General features: G+C 39.0%; 1 protein-coding gene across 1 annotated transcript in view; it reads left to right on the top strand.

The window, feature by feature from the left end:
- The window catches only part of GCLC (glutamate-cysteine ligase catalytic subunit), a 57,691-nt gene that overhangs the window by 28,966 nt on the left and 10,411 nt on the right, over positions 1 to 18,314 (top strand). The window contains exons 4-12 of the mRNA XM_004449877.5: positions 974 to 1,087; positions 2,947 to 3,005; positions 3,107 to 3,240; positions 8,125 to 8,199; positions 8,642 to 8,758; positions 9,772 to 9,910; positions 10,362 to 10,474; positions 10,950 to 11,042; positions 11,336 to 11,440. Coding sequence (XP_004449934.1) covers positions 974 to 1,087; positions 2,947 to 3,005; positions 3,107 to 3,240; positions 8,125 to 8,199; positions 8,642 to 8,758; positions 9,772 to 9,910; positions 10,362 to 10,474; positions 10,950 to 11,042; positions 11,336 to 11,440 — 949 coding nt within the window. The remainder of the gene's footprint in view (positions 1 to 973; positions 1,088 to 2,946; positions 3,006 to 3,106; positions 3,241 to 8,124; positions 8,200 to 8,641; positions 8,759 to 9,771; positions 9,911 to 10,361; positions 10,475 to 10,949; positions 11,043 to 11,335; positions 11,441 to 18,314) is intronic.

The following is an 18,314-nucleotide window of genomic DNA, read 5'->3' as shown; positions in this document are numbered from 1 at the left end:
AAAAAGACACAGAAAACAGACAACCGGGGGAGGGGAGGGGAATTAAATAAATAAAAATAAATCTTTAAAAAAAAAAGATCAGCCAATTCAATTGTTTAAGGATAAAGTAAACCAAGCCAACAGGGATTTTATTTTCTGAAAAGTTAGGTTTGAAAATAAGGCAACTTTTTAAAAAACTAAAGCCATAGGTTTCCTACCCCTCACCTAAAACTCTGACAAGAGCTTTCCGTAAGGTTGTTAGTCGTTGTTGTCCCTCACAGCACACCTAATGTTGATCTTAAAATTCTGAACTCAGAAGAACGTCACTGCAAGTAACCTGGGAATTGAGCCTTTCATTTAGAGGAGATACGCACAGAGCTTCATTTTTCTGTGTTGGATTTAAGGCTCTTTAGGTCAAGTAAGATAGTGGGGTTAGGTTTCAGACTAAAGGGAGAGCTCAGGGGTGAGTTGGGACAAGTGTAGAGACGTAATCTTGAATGACTTCACGAGATGACCTACAGATGCAGAAAACCCCTTCCAGATTTGGAAAAGCCTCTCAGGAGGCTGGGGGTGGGTGATGGTGTGCAGGGATCAAAAGAGAATCCAAGTGTAGAGCCAGTAAAGGATGACTCAGAAGCTGCGTAGAGAGAAACCCATAACCCCAGACACCTGACATGATCAAGAGAAGTTACTAATATGAGTATCTTCCTTGATATTAAATGAAAGAACATGAATAAGTGTTAGTAAATAGTGACTGAATGGAGGCTTTCTGATAAAATCAGTAAAGGAGCTTAAATCACAAAAGAAGATCCTGGTGAGCAAGATAATGGGGTCCAAGGAAGTGGTTGCGGTATTTACAGAACACTTGTGTGCTAGACCCTGTGTAAGGGGGGACTAATGAGAAAGGAAGTATTTTGAATAGGTATAGTAAAAGTGAGACATTTTTAATTCCTGAAAACAAATCCCATCTATTTAGTAGTTCAATTTGTTGTAGATTAGGCTGTCCTGGATTCACCCTGCCTGAGTACAAACCCAGCCCAGTGGAAGGAGGAGCCTCCAAGTCCCTCTTCTTTCCAGATGAAGCAATAAACAAGCACCCCCGTTTCAGGTGAGTATGGCCTTGTGTTGAAATGCAGCTGCCCCTCACTCAGATCCCTGCCTTCCAAAAGTATAGTATTCTGTCCTGGAATCCTTTTTGAGTAGCTACTGAATTCTGGCTCCTGTCCTAGTCAGAGAAGACAGCAGATATACCCCTTCACATCCTCCGTAGACTGAAGGCTACTGGACTGTTGCTTTCTCTTAGTTATTCCTGCCTTTCCCCCTCTCTCTCACCACAAGTATCTGTGGCCTTCTCACCCTACTCTGTAAACCTTGAAAATAAGGTAAACTATGTACAGCACCTGCTATATTACATGTATGCTCTACTTTCCATTGTTACTTTTTAGGCCTGTTAATTTGTAGTTTAATTCTTGGGTTTTCAGTTGCTTCAGGACCCTCACCAGCCCCATCCTGGCTTTGTTCCTTGACTGCTCACCTGTCATCCTAAACTTAGGCTTCTGATTCAGTTACAGACCTTGGGACATCTCAGTGTTCAGTCCTTTAGGTCTGCAAAGTCATTTCGAAGAGGTAGACTTCTAGACAGAGCTCCTATCCTCCAAATGTTATAGCATGTTTAAGGAGAAAATGAAGATACTCAGCTGCAAGAAAAGATAGGTTATGACAGGTGTTGGAAGATGGTAGCACCACAGATCCTCTTGGGGCGGAGAAAGGAGGCTGCTTCCGACGCAGGGGGTCAAAGCAGGCCTTGTGAGAGGTGGCGTTTAAGCGGGCTCTAGAGCGGCACTGTCCAGTAGAATAATATGAGCCACAAAGGTAATTTAAAATTTTCTCAACTTTAATTATTTTATTTAACCCAGAGTATCTAAAATGTTATAATTTCAAATCAGTATTGCTATTAATAATAAATTTTACTTTATTTTTGTACTGCTTTCAAAATCTGGTGTGTATTTTACCCTTACAGCACATTTTATTTTTTCTTAGTTAGGGAAGTTATAGGTTTACAGAAAAATCATGTTTAAGAAAACCATAAACAGCATTCCCATATACCACCTCCTGCTCCCCCCCTCCCCCCAGTTAGTAACACTTTGCATTAGTGTGGTACCTTTGTTATAGTTGGTGAATGAATATTATAGTTGTACTATTAACTATAGCCAATAGTTTACATTAGGGTGTATTTTTCCCCTTATACCTCCCTATTATTAACACCTTGCATTAGTGTCATATTTGTTATAATTCATGAAAGAACATTTTTAAAATTGTGCTATTAACTAGTCCATTGTTTACATTTGGGCTGTGTTATACAGTCCTGTATTTTATCTTTTAATTTATATTCTAGTCATATATATGACCTTAAATTTCCCCTTTTAACCACATTCACCTGTGTAATTCAGTGCTGTTTATTATAGTCACAATGTTGTGCTACCATGGCCACCATCCATTTCCTAACAGTTACAGTCATCTTAACCACACTCAGGTGCTCAGTAGCCACAGTGTGGCTGGGAGTGGCTGTTCTGCACGGCACAGGTGTGGAGGGAAAGTGTTAATGCTGCAGGTGGGGGGAGGGAAGAATAAGAATTGAGGCTCCAGGGATGCCTGGGAGAAGGGAGTGGTGAAGTTTGACTCTGAGTCTTTGGGGCTATCTTGGGAAGTATTAGAAAGAGGGCGAGGCCAGACCCAGGCAGACCCCAAGCACTAGAACTTTATTTGGTAATTTACTGGGAGCTGTGGAAGCAGGTGAGCAAGTTTCCTCAGAGTATCTTGATACAAATGTATTTTCTTAGGGTTGTTTTACAGAATTCATTTGAGGTAGCATTTCATTCCATTTACTGTATATGATCAAATTCTTCTTTTACATGGTAGTTTTTAGGTGACTAATTTATGACCTTTGATTGTCTGTCTGTTTTTTAGCACCTTAACAAGAAATATCCGACACAGGAGAGGAGAAAAAGTTGTCATCAATGTGCCAAGTAAGGCAGCAGCCAAATGGTGGGATGGGACTCCTGTTGAATTGTTTAATCCTTGACTCTCAACATTCCCTGTTTTGTTTTTTTTTTAATTAATAATGCAGTATTTAAGGATAAGAATACACCATCTCCATTTATCGAAACATTTCCTGAGGACGATGAGGCAGCAAAGGCTTCCAAGCCTGATCATATTTACATGGATGCCATGGGATTTGGGATGGGCAATTGCTGCCTGCAGGTATTGTTTCAAATATACACAGAGACTAAATTTCTTCATCCATTTCTATTTACTGATTTCTTTATGTATGCATGTTTCCTTTTTAAAACTCACATTTTAATCAGGTGGAAAATGGCAGCTGATGTGCCTGTCTAAAAACCAGTGAATTTTAGTAAATCCACTGGGTGGTAGCTGTCTCTTGACAGAATTCTACAGAATCTACAGTTCACCATAAAGGTTGATAGTGTTAACTTAAAATGTGCACAATTCTATGGTCTCCATCTTTTCTACATGCCTAATGTTTGCTGCCACCTAGTGACAGTCTAGCTTTGAGGTTGTAAACATTGCTCAAATTTTATATTTCTGAAAATGAGCTCCGATGGATATAGGCCAATGATTTTGTGATCCAAGGGAAGGATTGTTTGGACTTTAAATTTTTTACACTCATGCAAGACCATTTAGAAGTATAAAAAGAAGAAATGTTTTGTTGCCCATGTTTGTCCTGCCCCTGGCTAGGTTATACAGGATGTAGAATGGCCTTTTTCTATTTATTAATTTAAGGCTTTTCCTGGATCTGATTAAATTGCTGGGATCTCTGAGCAGCTCTGCCTCTGGCAGCAATTGTACCCAAGTTTACTTAGAACCCGAAAGGGAGAACATGGACCCTATGCGGGGTGGGATGCAGGTGCGGGCCTGCTTTCTGGGGTTGGCTCCCTGTCACTATACAGGTATTTGGGTGTTCCCTTCACTTTTTTTTTTTCCCCTCAAATTTCTCATCAATTAAGGCTCTCTAGGTCTGACTCTAAGATAACATTTATTTCATTGTTTTTATTAACAGAAGTATTTGCCTTAGCTCTTAATTTGATTAAAATCGTGTTATAGAACCAGGAGAGGACAGGGTTGCAGAAAATACAAATTTTCATGTAAGTGTTCATGTAAGGATAAATGTATCACACACCCACCCACCCCCGCCCCCCAGCCCCACCCCACAGAGGCTTCTTGTTAAGGCCCAAGGAAATTTTATTCCGTTTTGGTGACCTCCGCTGGTAAGAAACCCTGTCCTTAAAGGCCTGGTGCAGTGCAGAGATGGCCGCTGTGTGGGCCCCTGTGGGCCCCTGGCCTGGGGGCTCGCCCCAGAACTAGAAACCTGGGTTCCCATCTCACACAGCCGCAGGACATATCCTGCTTGCACACGTACTTCTGTTCTGGTTATTTTAAAACTAATTGTGTAATCAAAATTGAATGCCAGAGTCAGATTTTCCATGCTAAATGTGTTTAAATTACATGGCCAAGGATGGTTCTTTTTTTTTACCTCCTGTTTTTCCTGATTTTCACAGGTAGTATAAACTATGTGGCTTCCAAACAAACATAGGCCAGTAAGTTTCCTTACAAATGGTCACACTTCAGAAACAAAGAGACCTTTTGACTTTTAACTGCTTATCTGCTTTCCTATCTTAATTACAAATATTTCTAAAGAGAACCACTAAGCTCTAGAACTTGCAGTGCATGGCTTTAAAATTATATCAGTGCTATCAGAAAACAGGTTGCCTTGATTGCCTTTTCTCAGTTTAAATATTAAACCGGGTGTTCTGCTAGGAATGGCACAATTGCTCTAATACAGTTCCAAAAGGATATCTCTTGAAACCCTGTATGTATATATGTGTATGTATTTGTATGTATATGTGTGTCCAAATGATGATACAATTTGTCATCCGAAAACATTTTTATTGTCTATAGAGACCATTTTTCACCCAATTTAAATTTTGTCATGGGCTTTTCCCAATGGATTGTCTCAGTTTCAGTACTCCACTTAAAAAAAAATCATTAGCACTAATAATGTAAAATGTGTGACAAATGAGACAAATTCCAGAAATCTCTGCTTTATATTTCTTACATGGACATTAGAAACTGCTTTTCTTAATAAAGCAGAAAAACATTGTTTTAAGTCATTTTTAAGGTTAGTTTTTAAAGTTATTAGACATAGAAAAAAAGGGTTCTAACCACATTCAAATTCTTAACTCTGGGATTTTTCAGGAATCCCTTAATAAGCAGTAAGTTTATGACATTATGATAGGCTCCCCCTCCCAAAAAAAAATCATGTGGCTTCAAAACTGGTTTCTAGGTGAAGTTAGATTAGACATTAGACTTCTTAACATCTTTATTTCATATTTTCTTCCTCCTTCCCCCAATCAGTTTCCTACTGATACTGCTCTTTGATGCTTTAAAAGGACACCAGGGGGAAGCAGATGTGACTCAAAGCAGTTGCACACCAGCCTCCCACATGGGAGGTCCCAGGTTGAGATCCTGGTGCCTCCTGAAAAAAAAAACAATAAGCAAAACAAAAAAAACAACTCGGGGGACCTGATGTGGCTCAGTGGTTGAGTGCCAGCTTCCCACATATGAAGTCCCAGGTTTAATCCCTGGCCCCAGTACCTCAAAAAAAAAAATAGGCCACGAGGGGGGAGTGGGCATAGCTCAGTGACTGTGGTGAGTACCTGCTTCCCATGCTTCCAAGGCCCTGGTTCAATCCCCTCCAAAAAAAGACACCAGAAACCATCACTATCATATAGTCATACCTCCTTAAAGTTAGGTACGTTATTTTTTTTTCCTTCCCCCATTGAAACCTGCAGTGATGTCCTTCTTTAATTTGGTAGTTTCTCCATTAGCTCTCAAGTAAGGAAACTAATTACTAAATTTATTTACAGTAACTCAATCACTGTTACAATTGAACTCTTAAATTACAGTTGCTAATTTTCTTGAGCATGCTCGTCTAGACGTGGCTTTTCCTGGGTTAGCCTGTGAATTGCCTAGTACATACTATGCTCTCTAAAAGGAGTCATTCAGAAAAGGAGAGGAAAAAATGCTCATCATGATATTAATTTCTTTTTAAAAACAAACAAAAATAACAAACACACATTTGAGTACCTAAGAGTAACCACAGAAAGGACCTAACTAAACTAAGAGATGCATTTTCATAAGAATACATAACACTTGGGGAATATTTAGACATTTTTAATCTTGTCATCATGGGAATTTAGCCTTTTAGGGTCATGGTTTTCATCTATTTCACCACCTTTATAAAAATAAAACTTGCCTTTGCCTTTGTGTTCTCCTCTTTAACACCTTCTTTCCTTTAAGGCACTCTTTTTCATTTCGTAAATATTTATTAAGCTCCAGCTAGTTTTCAGACACTGTTCTAGGCACTTGAGCTAGAAGATGGCAAAACAGGTCCCTGGCTGCATGGAGCTTACATTTTAGGTGGTGTCACAGCAGCTAAGTATATAATTATTTCACTTATCATCTCCCATTTCCTCACTTTCCATGTAATCCTAATCTGTCCAAAAACTGACTTGAGTCCCCACCTCATTGCAGAAACCGCTGCTGCTTTGGTTATCAGTGACCTAGTTGTCAGTCTTTCTCAATCTTTATTTTAACCTTTGAAACCTTTATTTGATGTCTGTGATGTCTGTGACCTCGTATCCATGTTGAATTAATTTCTAATGACTAGTTAGTTACTATGTTTTAATTGAAGTATAGTACTGACTTTTAGCATTAAACTGGGAATTATAGAAAGTTCAGGTCGCTGAACTGTCTAATTGACAGGCGAAATGCCATGTAATTCAGCAGGTAAACTTGTGAGTCGCCAGCAGAAGCTATCTGCTGTTAAAAGGCAAAGCCGAGACCAAGTTAAAACTGCTGAAACTAACAGGTTGAGATTTTAACATATTACAAACATTCACTCAACCACTGTTATTTCAGGTCTTAAATTATTTCTTGAACCAACACTAAATTCATACTGTTGTGATCAAATACCAGTAACAGTGAGAAAGCGATAATGGAAAATTCAAAACTGGTCCCAACTTGGAAATTATATTACAAACCCACTAACAAACAAAAATCTCCTCCCGCACTTCCCAAAAGGGCTGGACTTTTTTTGGTTTCTTATAGGTAATTGTTTTAGAGGATTGGTGCTGATCAATTATGTGATGCTTTTCTCTGCCTGCCCTTTTTTTTTTTAAAGCACTTATATTGAGATATATTCACATACCAGACAATCAAACATCCTAATTGCCTCTTGTGCGCTCTTCCTAGGTGATCTACCCCTGTTCAGGAACATCATCCCCCAATATTTCTCCAGCTCAGATTTTTCCTTCTGGGTGCCACCCCTGGACACCCAGCACTTCACGGGACTTCTCTGTCTGCTCATCCCTGGCTCCATCAGCCCATTGTGGGCCAGCACCTCTGTCCCTCGGGTCTCTTCCTGCATATCCCAGGAACACCCAAGCCAAAATCTCAATAACCCTCACTTCCTCTATCCCACTGGTCACCCGCGTCTGCTGTCTTGACTCTAGTATGCCCCGTCCCTCCAGCCCTCCTCAGCTTTTTTCTTCCTTGACAGCTGAAGTGTTTCACCTGGTCTCCCTTCCTCTAGCACTGCCCTTCTGAGCCATTCCCCATGCTGTTACCTGTGACTTTTCTGAAACCCACCCTCAGCATCTCTAAATCCCTTTTGTACCAAAATTTATATAACCCTCAGCTAACCAAAGTGAATGGGAAGCTGTAGGAGGAAATAAGCCAGTAGAAGAAGAAATACTTTGCCATACTTCACCACATAGCTTGTCTTAGTTTGCTTTCTGGGCTGCTTAATCTTGTTTGAATATGGTTATTTATATTACTTGTCTGTATGGATTGGAACAGGTTTAAGTATCATTTTTCTAGCAAGGTTCACCCAAGATGGCTTTTAAACAAAAACTGCTGTTATTAAATATTATCTTTAAGGAAATTACCATTGCATACCTTTCTCTTCCTTTCTTCTCACCCATCTTTCTTCTCTGACTTTACTGCTTTGGAAGGTTTGGAAGGATGCCTTTTTTTTTTTGGTAATAATTTGCAATTCTTAAACAGGTGACGTTCCAAGCCTGCAGCATATCTGAGGCCAGGTACCTTTATGATCAGTTGGCCACTATCTGTCCAATTGTTGTAAGTAGAAATTACATCTTATTTTAAATACTTCTTTGTGTAAAATAATTACCACATATACAAACTTTGCTAACCATGTGCTATTCAGAAATGACCTACCATAAATAGTATGCACTATTTATCTAGAGCCAATGAGCTAAGAGTCTACGCTGTAGAAGTTTTCTGTTACTAGTAAAAGCAGTTTAAGTGTTAAATGTGAAGCTTTAGTTTGGCACTTTGCCCTTTCCCATCTTTCGTGTCCTCACATTATAGAGAAGATGATTTGGATGAATCCAATCGAAGGATTTGGGTAGTTTCTGGTGCATTTCACTATAAGGAAGCAAGCACAGGTAAAAGATATAGCCTAACTCTGTTGTAAAACAGAAAAATAACTGCATGGAGCTTTGTTGAGCATGTCAGTCACACTTTGAGTCTGCAGGCACTGACTTTTGTTTGTTTTTAGATGGCTTTGAGTGCTGCATCTCCTTTTTACCGAGGCTATGTGTCAGACATTGATTGTCGCTGGGGAGTGATTTCTGCCTCTGTAGACGACAGAACTCGGGAGGAGAGAGGACTGGAGGTGGGAATGAGTTTTCCTTAATAGCCTTTCTAAAGCAAGCAGGTAAAATGGAGTCAATGTAACTACTGCAATTTTGACGTTTTCCTTAGTCACGTCTGGGAAATAGCTTCATAGTGTTTGTTTTGGGCTGAATATGTGGGAAATGTGATTTGGTTTAAGTGGGGAGTTAATTTTTATTGTTTTTTAAAATCTGTACTTATTTTAGCTTCTCAAATTAATGTCACTTTTCTGTATTTTGGAAGTGCTGATGCTGTTTTTACCAAACAGCTTTTGATGCTTTGTATATGATGCTTTCTGCAGTAGTAAATATAATCTGTTGTCAAAAACCCTTCTCCCGTATAAAGGGTTAGGTTTTGCCTAATATAAGGGTAGGTTAGTGCCTACTGTTGCTTGCATGTTGAACTGTAATCCTGCATCTCTTCATCCAGAGGTGTACATCAGAACCACCTATGGTGCTCTTGACAAATAAGGCACCCAAGCCGCATCCTAGCCCTATAAATATCTCCAGGACTGAGACCTGCTCATAGGTCTTTTTAAAGGAGCCGCCACCCCCCCCTAAATGATTCTTATGTCTTCAGCCAGGGCTATACTACTGCTCTGTCTTTATGTGATAGTTCCTAAGTTACTGAATATACTTTCTAAGTAGAAATTAATTTTATAAAGGATAAGTCATTTTGATAGCTTTATTTTATAATATAGATTTCTTTTTGCTTTTAGTCTTAGCATTTATTTTCCCACCTTAATAAGAATGAAAGAACTCTGCTTTAAAAAATAAATATTTGTTATTTCAGAAAAAGTTGTACTTGTAAATTGCCTCTGGATTTTTAAAAAATAATTTTCCCTGACAATACAGTTCATGGTTCACTAGCTTATTTTCAGTAACTTATGTAAAGGCTGGATATTTTAATATAATTATTATGTAAAATATATAGCATTTTAATACAATGATTTGGGACATTAGTTCCTGATAACTTTATGTGGCATTTATTTTATTTTATTTTTTTCAATTTTAGCCACTAAAGAACAATAACTATAGGATCAGTAAATCTCGATATGATTCAATAGATAGTTACTTGTCAGAGTGTGGTGAGAAATACAATGACATCGACTTGACAATAGATAAAGAAATCTACAAACAACTGTTGCAAGAAGGTGAGTTTCCATTCCTTTTTCCTAGATTTGATTATATGCCTTTAGTTCTTCAAAGCTCTTTTAAACTTTTTTTGCTGACTCCTCGTCTGGTTTCTATTTTTAGTGTGAAGTCTCTAACTTTTCTTATGAGGCTGCTTGTTCCTAAAGTTTCAAGTTCCAAATACTTGTGAGATCTTCTTGACTTTTAGCAAAAGGAACTTACTTTGGAGGTCTGTGTCTAGGTCCACACCAGTGCCCCAGCAGGCATTGTGTAAGTAGTGAATAAAACTGTAACACTCCCCCCGTTGTCCACAGGATAAAATACTGGGGCGAGGTGAGAATACCGAACAAACCAGCCATTTCCTAAGCTTCTAAATGCCCTGTCTTCAAATTTCCTGAGCTGTCCTGTCTCCTTAGTGGACTCAGAGAGCAGTGGTGCCTCACGCTAGTCTTGTGTGATCTCTCTTTGCAGGTATTGATCATCTCCTGGCCCAGCATGTTGCTCATCTCTTTATTAGAGATCCGCTGACTCTGTTTGAAGAGAAAATACACTTGGATGATGCCAATGAGTCCGACCATTTTGAGGTATCATCTGTTTAAAATGCATTTCACTTCCTGAACTAAGATGTGAAGAATCCGTGAGAGCAGAACTCTCATCTGCTTCTCAGTACCTGGCACAGTAAATAACTTCTAAGGAAAATTTAGAAGTTGGTTGTTGTTTTTTTTATAACTCTTATTTTATGATTCTTACTGGTAGTCTCTCAGATTCTGAATTTTTGTCCCGCGTTTTCCCTTGTTTGCTTAGTGGTAAAATTATTGAAGCATATGCTGAATAAAATAGTATCAGTTGTTTCATTGCTGTAGACATAGTTAAACACTTGCTGTTTTATTTTCCTAGCAGATCACACTCCGAAAAAAATCTTAAATTGTACCCTTTTGTATTTGTAAATTGAAGAGTATTTAGCATGGGCACTGAACAGTTTTCTTTAAATATAAAACCGACTTACAATTTTCCTGGATGTTTGAAAAACTGGTTTTATCCTTTTTTTTTTGTTAATAGAATATTCAGTCCACAAACTGGCAGACTATGAGATTTAAGCCCCCTCCTCCAAACTCAGATATTGGATGGAGAGTAGAATTCCGACCGATGGAGGTAAGACATATGCATTGGCAGGACCTTTCTCAAGAACAGTTCCTTCCTCTGACTGCTCGCTGCCCTGTTGGTACTCTTACTAGAAGGCTCTTAAATTTATTGAAAGGCAATAAAAATAAAATACGTGCATGTAAAAGCAAGTCCAAAAGCTTAAGTAAGGTTGATTTCTGAGACTAGATGTGGTCGGGCTTTCAGCCCCAGATTTGGGAATGATCCAAGGGGGCCTGTGTTAGGGAAAAGCCCACCATCCTTGGTGGCAGGTCCGTCACTTCTCTGGGATTCTGTTTCTCCAGGTTCAATTAACAGACTTTGAGAATTCTGCGTATGTAGTGTTTGTGGTGCTGCTTACCAGAGTGATCCTGTCATACAAGTTGGATTTTCTCATTCCACTGTCAAAGGTAAGAATATGTTTTTCATTATAGTAAAAGATACAGGTAGCTACAGATATATTTGCTCATTTTTATGAAAATATTCTGAATCCAATTCATTGAGAATTGTTCACCCTTTAGAATAAAATGCCCTCCACCCAATTTGGTCCTTCCACCCAATTCTTTCTTCCTTTTATACCTATGCTTAGGCTGTAGAAGCTGGCACTGCATTGGTAGAGACTTGTAAAAACAAAAGGTACTAATGGTAGGTCCCTGACTCAGCCAATTTAAGAGAGATTTAGGGTTATTTTAAAAGGCTTTCCTTTCAAGATGATGTATCACAAATTGATTTCATCCACCCAAAAACCCCACTGTGATTACAACATTTAAAACTAGGAGAAGTAGTAAAGTTTAACTAATAGAATGCAGGAAAAGGTCTCCTCAGTGGAACTGAACTTGGTGTTTCCGGAGAATATACATGTATTTGGACTATCAGAAAAACAAATTAGAGTCCTTCAGCCCAAGCAGGAGCAATTTCCCAGCAGAACTTTGGGAAAACTCCAGGCTGTGAAGCAGCAAAACTGTGGCCCAGGGGGCAGTAGCCCGAGTAAGTGGAGGGCTTTGGTTTCTGGGCCAGGGGCTATCTTGCACAAAACGGCTGGGAAAGACTGCCCACCAGAGTGAGGGGTCTGCTGCAGTGGGCTCTGACCAAGGGTTTTAGGGCCAGAGAGAAGAGAAGTAGAGCAGCTTTGTCACAGCAAAAATAAACTTGCTTTACCCAGCATCTGACCCCAGGATACTTGGCTCTCTACTCCTTCCATCAGGGGATTTGTCAGCTGTGCCTGTCCCACCCACACACCCTGAAGAAAGTCTGCCCACCATACCCAGGCCAAAGTTAACCTATAGGATTCTGTGCCCGCATTGCCTTTATGGCTGTAGCTGCTGGGCTGATCAACCCCATCTAAGGGAGAGTCCACATACGCCTTTGTTCCTAGGTATGATGGATACCCAAAGGTCAACAGGAAATTGAGAATAATTAATACAGCCTGAAAGAGAAGAGCCCAGCTGGGCTTGCAGAGTGAATTGGCCTCAGTGAGACACAATTTGAGAAACTGGAGAGAATTCTTAAAAGAAATTCTAATTAGTATACTCAAATTCTAGAGAAGGGACAAACCCATAAGCAAAACAAGCACTATGAAAGAATATTTGGAAATAAGGGACATGGTAGCTGAACTTTAAAAATTCAGCATACTCACCGTTAAAGCACATGTTGTTGAAGATCAAAGTTGGTGATTTAAGAAACCAAATTGAGAGTCTCTCAAAATGGAAGGCAGGGTGGCAAAGAAGTGGAAACTATGAAAAATATGAAGCATGGAGAATTGCTCTGGAAAATTCAATGTTTGTATAATAGTATAGAAGAGAATAGTCTGTATAGAAGAGATGTGATTTACAGTAATCAGAGAAATAATAGAATTTTTCCTGAGCAAAAGAACCCATTAAGGATGAGAAAGAAATATTTAAGGAAGACCCAGATCTTGACAACCTGGTGGAATTTCTGAATCTCAAAGAGAAAATCAACCATCCTGACAGGAGAGAAAATTAGGGTACCTGTCAAAAGATAAAAAAATCAGCTGACATCATGTCTTTTCTGCAGCATTAAATACTAAACGAGATGAAAAGATGTATATAGAATCTTTAGGGGTACAAAATTGTGACCAAAGAATGCTCTTCCTAGCCGAACTATTCTTTAAGGTCAATGGCCAAAAATGAATTTAAATGCATACCATATGCACGTCACTTCTGAAAACAAAAAGTACGTCTGAGTAAAGGATTCAAGAAAATAAGAAAACATCATTAGAAGAAACTGGTGAGGAATAAAACCAAGAAGACTCTTTTAAGCTTAGGTAGTTGCTATAGAGTTTCAAGTTTAATGCGATAATTCAGAACAGATTCCTAAATTAGAACAAGCTTAATGTTAATTATAATCTTCTAATTTGGACACAACTCAATAAATTGAGGTTAGGACCAAAACTATGCCAGGAAGTCTTATCTGGCAAAGGGAAAGTAGAAGGAAATAAATGGTAGGTGTCTTTTAATGCTTGGCATTTAGAGAATTTCAAAACTACTTGTTTAAAAATAAGGAAACTTGGAAGAGAGTAGAAGTAGGATTTATTACCTCCAAACTCCTGGATAAAAGGATTGGGAAAAAGAACAAAGAGAACTTACCTCCCTTAAAACTGAGAAGGGGAACAGAAGGAGTGGTGAGAGAGTAAAAGCTACAGAATATAAAAAATACAAAACAAATTTGGATAGTCTAAACTTTCCTATTAAGAAGCTAAAACAGATGATATTAGAATAGCAACATCATGATATATGTTTACACAAGACATATCTAAAACAAGGACAAGTGTTGAAAATAAAGAGCTACCTACCATCTTTTGAAGATGGGAAGAATAACAAAAGTAATATCAGACAAAATAAAATGCAAGGTACAAACTAATAAATGGAATATAGAAATTTTCTATACTCTTCCAGGATGTTGGAGTTGTAGTTCTTTTTGTACCCTAAAGCTTAGTAAAAACTTTTTAGAAGCATAAGAAGAAATTAAAAGCAATAGAGTGTGGTGGTTGATATGAATTGTACTGCTTTCTAGCTTTTTAACCTAGGACAAGTTTGACTTGCTCAGTGCCTCGGTTTCTGAGTATAGAATGGTGATAAGTGCATGGCTTTGAAGTCATGGGGAACTAATGGAGGTAATTATTTAGCGGAGTATCTGACCCCCTACTCAAAAACTGACATGACGTATAATCTAAGAATGAGAAAGGTCATGGGAGAATTAAATGACACAGTTGATAAGGTTTGTTGTATAACTGTATATGAAATCTTGCACCACAGCACTTTTTCTTTTTTTTTCAAATGCCCTGAGGAAGATTACAGAACTTAGGGAAATTCTTCACTTTTCAAAAGTAGGCCTCATTCCCACCAAAATGCAACCAAAAAAGATGTTCAAGAAAAATTTAAGCACTTGGGAACTAAAAATGTTTCCTAATAGTTTTTTTTTTTTTAAAAAAGAAACCCCATACCCTTTATTTTTTTCTCTCCCCTTACCACCACTCCCCCCCCCCCAGTTGTCTGCTCTCTGAGTCCATTCCTTATCAGCGGCACTAGGAATCTGTGTTTCTTTTTGTTGCGTCATCTTGTGTCAGCTCTCCATGTATGCAGTGCCATTCTTGGGCAGGCTGCACTTTTTTTTTGGGCTGGGCGGCTCTCCTTACGGGGCACACTCCTTGCACGTGGGGCTCCCCTACGCGGGGGACACTCCTGCGTGGCACGACACTCCTTGAGTGTATCAGCACTGCACATGGGCCAGCTCCACAAGGGTCAAGGAGGCCTGGGGTTTGAACCACAGACCTCCCATGTGGTAGGCAGATGCCCTATCCATTGGACCAAGTCCGCTTCCCCCCCAATAGATTTTTGTTTTGTTTTTTTTTAAAGATTTTATTTTTTTTTATTTCTCTCCCCTTTCCACCACCCTGTTGTCTGCTCTCTGTGTCCATCACTGTGTGTTTTTCTGTGTCCGCTTGTATTCTTGTCAGCGGCACCAGGAATCTGTGTCTCTTTTTTGTTGTGTCATCTTGCTGCGTCAGCCCTCCATGTGTGCAGTGCCACTCCTTGGCGGGCTGCACATGGGCCAGTTTGCCACATGGGTCAGGAGGCCCTGGGTACCGAACCCTGGACTTCCTATATGGTAGGTGGATGCTCTTATCAGTTGAGCCACATCTGCTCCCCTAATAGGTTTTAAATTGAAGATTAAGTCAAACTGCAATTGTAGTCTTGTAGGCAAGTAAATGGCAGTGGGATATTGGCAAAGCTGTCTTCTAGGAAAATCTCCATATATATATATGAATTTTCCCTTTATTTGCTACTTGTTGATTTCCAACTTTACTACATTATGATCAGAGAAAGTGCTTTGTATGATTTCAGTTTTGTTGAATTTATTGAGATCTGCTTTGTGTCCCAACTATACTGGAGAAAGATCCATGAGCACTTGAAAAGAATGTATTTCCTGCTGTTTTGGGGTGCAGTGTTCTGTATATGTCTATTAGGTTTAGTCTATTTATCATATTATTCAAGCTCTCTGTTTCTTTTCTTTTTTTGGAGGGGGGATTTTCTGTTTTTCTTAATTTTTTAAAATTTTATTTATTCATTTTTTTAAAAATATTACATTAAAAAAATATGAGGTCCCCATTCACCCCCACCGCCCCCACCCCACCACTCCCCCCACAGTAACACTCTCCCCCATCATCATGACACATCCATTGCATTTGGTGAGTACATCTCTGGGCATCGCTGCACCCCATGGCCAATGGTCCACACCATAGCCCACACTCTCCCATGTTCCATCCAGTGGGCCATGGGAGGACATACAATGTCCGGTAATTGTCCCTGCAGCACCACCCAGGACAACTCCAAGTCCCGAAAATGCCTCCACATCTCATCTCCTCCTCCCATTCCCTGCATCCGTCAGCCATCATGGCCACTTTTTCCACACCAATGCCACATTTTCTCGATTATTAACCACAATAGTTCATGAATAGAATATCATTAAGTTCACTCTAATCCTTACTGTATTCCTCCTTCCTGTGGACCTTGGCTTGGTTGTGTCCATTACACATATGTCAAGAGGGGGCTTAGATTCCACATGGATATTGGATGCAATCCTACTGCTTTCAGTTGTAGGCACTCTAGGCTCCATAGTGTGGTGGTTGACATTCTTGAACTCCATGTTAGCTCCAGCTTATGATAGATTTCACCCATGTAGATGTCAGCTTACATCCTTCCTCTACCCCCCGATTTCCTGTAAGCCTATCTTCCAGTCTCTAGCTCTCTGAGGCAGCTTGCTTATTTCATATCATTGAGGTCATGTAGTATTTGTCCTTCAGTGCCTGGGTTGCTTCACACAACATAAGGTTCTCAAGATTCATCCATGTTATCACGTGTGTTTGTAGTGTATTTGTTCTTAAAGCCAAGTAGTATTCCATTGTATGTATATACCACATTTTATTGATCCACTCATCTATTGATGGGCATTGGGTTGATTCCAACTTTTGGCAATAGTGAACAATGCTGCTATGAACATTGGTGTACATATATCAGTTTGTGTCCTTGTTTTCAGTTCTGCTGGGTCATATGGCAAATCTGTGGTTAGTTTTTTGAGAAACCGCCAAACTGTCCTCCAGAATGGTTGGATCCTTCTGCATTCCTACCAGCAGTGGATGAGTGTTCCCATTTCTTCGCATCCTCTCCAGCATTTGTATTCTTCTGTTTTTTTCATAGCTGCCAATCTTATGGGAGTAAGATGGTATCTCATTGTAGTTTTGATTTGCATTTCCCTGATAGCTAGAGATTTGGAGCATTTTTTCATGTGCTTTTTAGTCATTTGTATTTCTTCTTTGGAGAAGTGGCTGTTTAAATCTTTTTCCCATTTTTTAAATGGGTTGTTTATCTTTTTATTTTCAAGATGTAGGAGTTCTTTATATATGCAAGTTGTAAGTCTCCTATCAGATATATAGTTGCCGAATATTTTCTCCCATTGTGTGGGTTCCCTTTTTACTTTCTTGACAAACTCCTTTGAGGTGCAGAAGGCTTTAATTTTGAGGAAGTCCCATTTATCTACTTGTTCTTCTGCTGCTCGTGCTTTTGGTGTGATGTTCATGAAGCCATTTCCTATTACAAGGTCCTGTAGATGTTTCCCTACACTGCTTTCCAAGGTCTTTATGGTCTTGGCTCTTATATTTAGGTCTTTGATCCATCTTGAGTTGATCTTTGTATAAGATGTGAGATGGTAATCCTCTTTCATTCTTCTACATATGGATATCCAGTTCTCCAGGCACCATTTGTTGAATAGGCCATTCTCTCCCAGTTGAGAGGGTTTGGTGGCTTTATTGAATATTATATGGCTATATATATGAGGTTCTATATCAGAACTTTCAATTCGATTCCATTGATCTGTGTGTCTCTCCTTATGCCAATACCATGCTGTTTTCACTACTGTAGCTTTGTAGTATGTTTTGAAGTCAGGTAGTGTGATTCCTCCAATTTCGTTTTTCTTTTTCAATATGTCTTTGGCTATTTGGGGCCTCTTTCCTTTCCAAATAAATTTCATAGTTAGTTTTTCGAGTTCCTTAAAAAAGGCTGTGTTGATTTTTATTGGGATTGCATTGAATGTGTAGATCAGTTTTGGTAGGATAGACATCTTAATAATATTTAGTCTTCCTATCCATGAACAGGGAATATTCTTCCATTTATTTAGGTCTTCTTTGATTTCCTTGAACAGTCTTGTATAGCTCTCGGTGTATAAGTTTTTTACATCTTTAGTTAAATTTATTCCTAAATATTTGATTTTTTTATTTACTATTGTGAATGGTATTTGTTTCTTGGTTTCCTCCTGATCTTGCTCATTATTGGTGTACAGAAATGCTACTGATTTTTGCGCATTTATCTTATAACCTGCAACTTTACTAAACTCATTTATGTGTTCTAGAAGTTTTATTGTAGCCCTCTCAGGGTTTTCTACGTATAGGATCATGTAGTCTGCAAATAATGAAATTTTTACTTCTTCTTTTCCAATTTGAATGCCTTTTATATCTGGTTCTTGCCTCAGTGCTCGAGCAAGTACTTCTAAGACAATGTTAAATAGAAGGGGAGACAGTGGGCATCCTTGTCTTGTTCCTGACTTTGGAGGGAAGGATTTTAGGATTTCTCCATTGTAAACGATGTTGGCTGTAGGTTTTTCATATATACTCTTTGTCATGTTAAAAAAATTTCCTTGTATTCCAATCTTTTGGAGTGTTTTTATCAAGAAAGGGTGTTGTATTTTGTCAAATGCTTTTTCTGCATCTAT

Source organism: Dasypus novemcinctus, chromosome 11 (assembly GCF_030445035.2).
Source record: "Dasypus novemcinctus isolate mDasNov1 chromosome 11, mDasNov1.1.hap2, whole genome shotgun sequence".
Classification (NCBI taxonomy): domain Eukaryota; kingdom Metazoa; phylum Chordata; class Mammalia; order Cingulata; family Dasypodidae; genus Dasypus; species Dasypus novemcinctus.
Note: the sequence above shows the minus strand (reverse complement) of the source record. Positions and strands in the feature narration are given on the sequence as shown.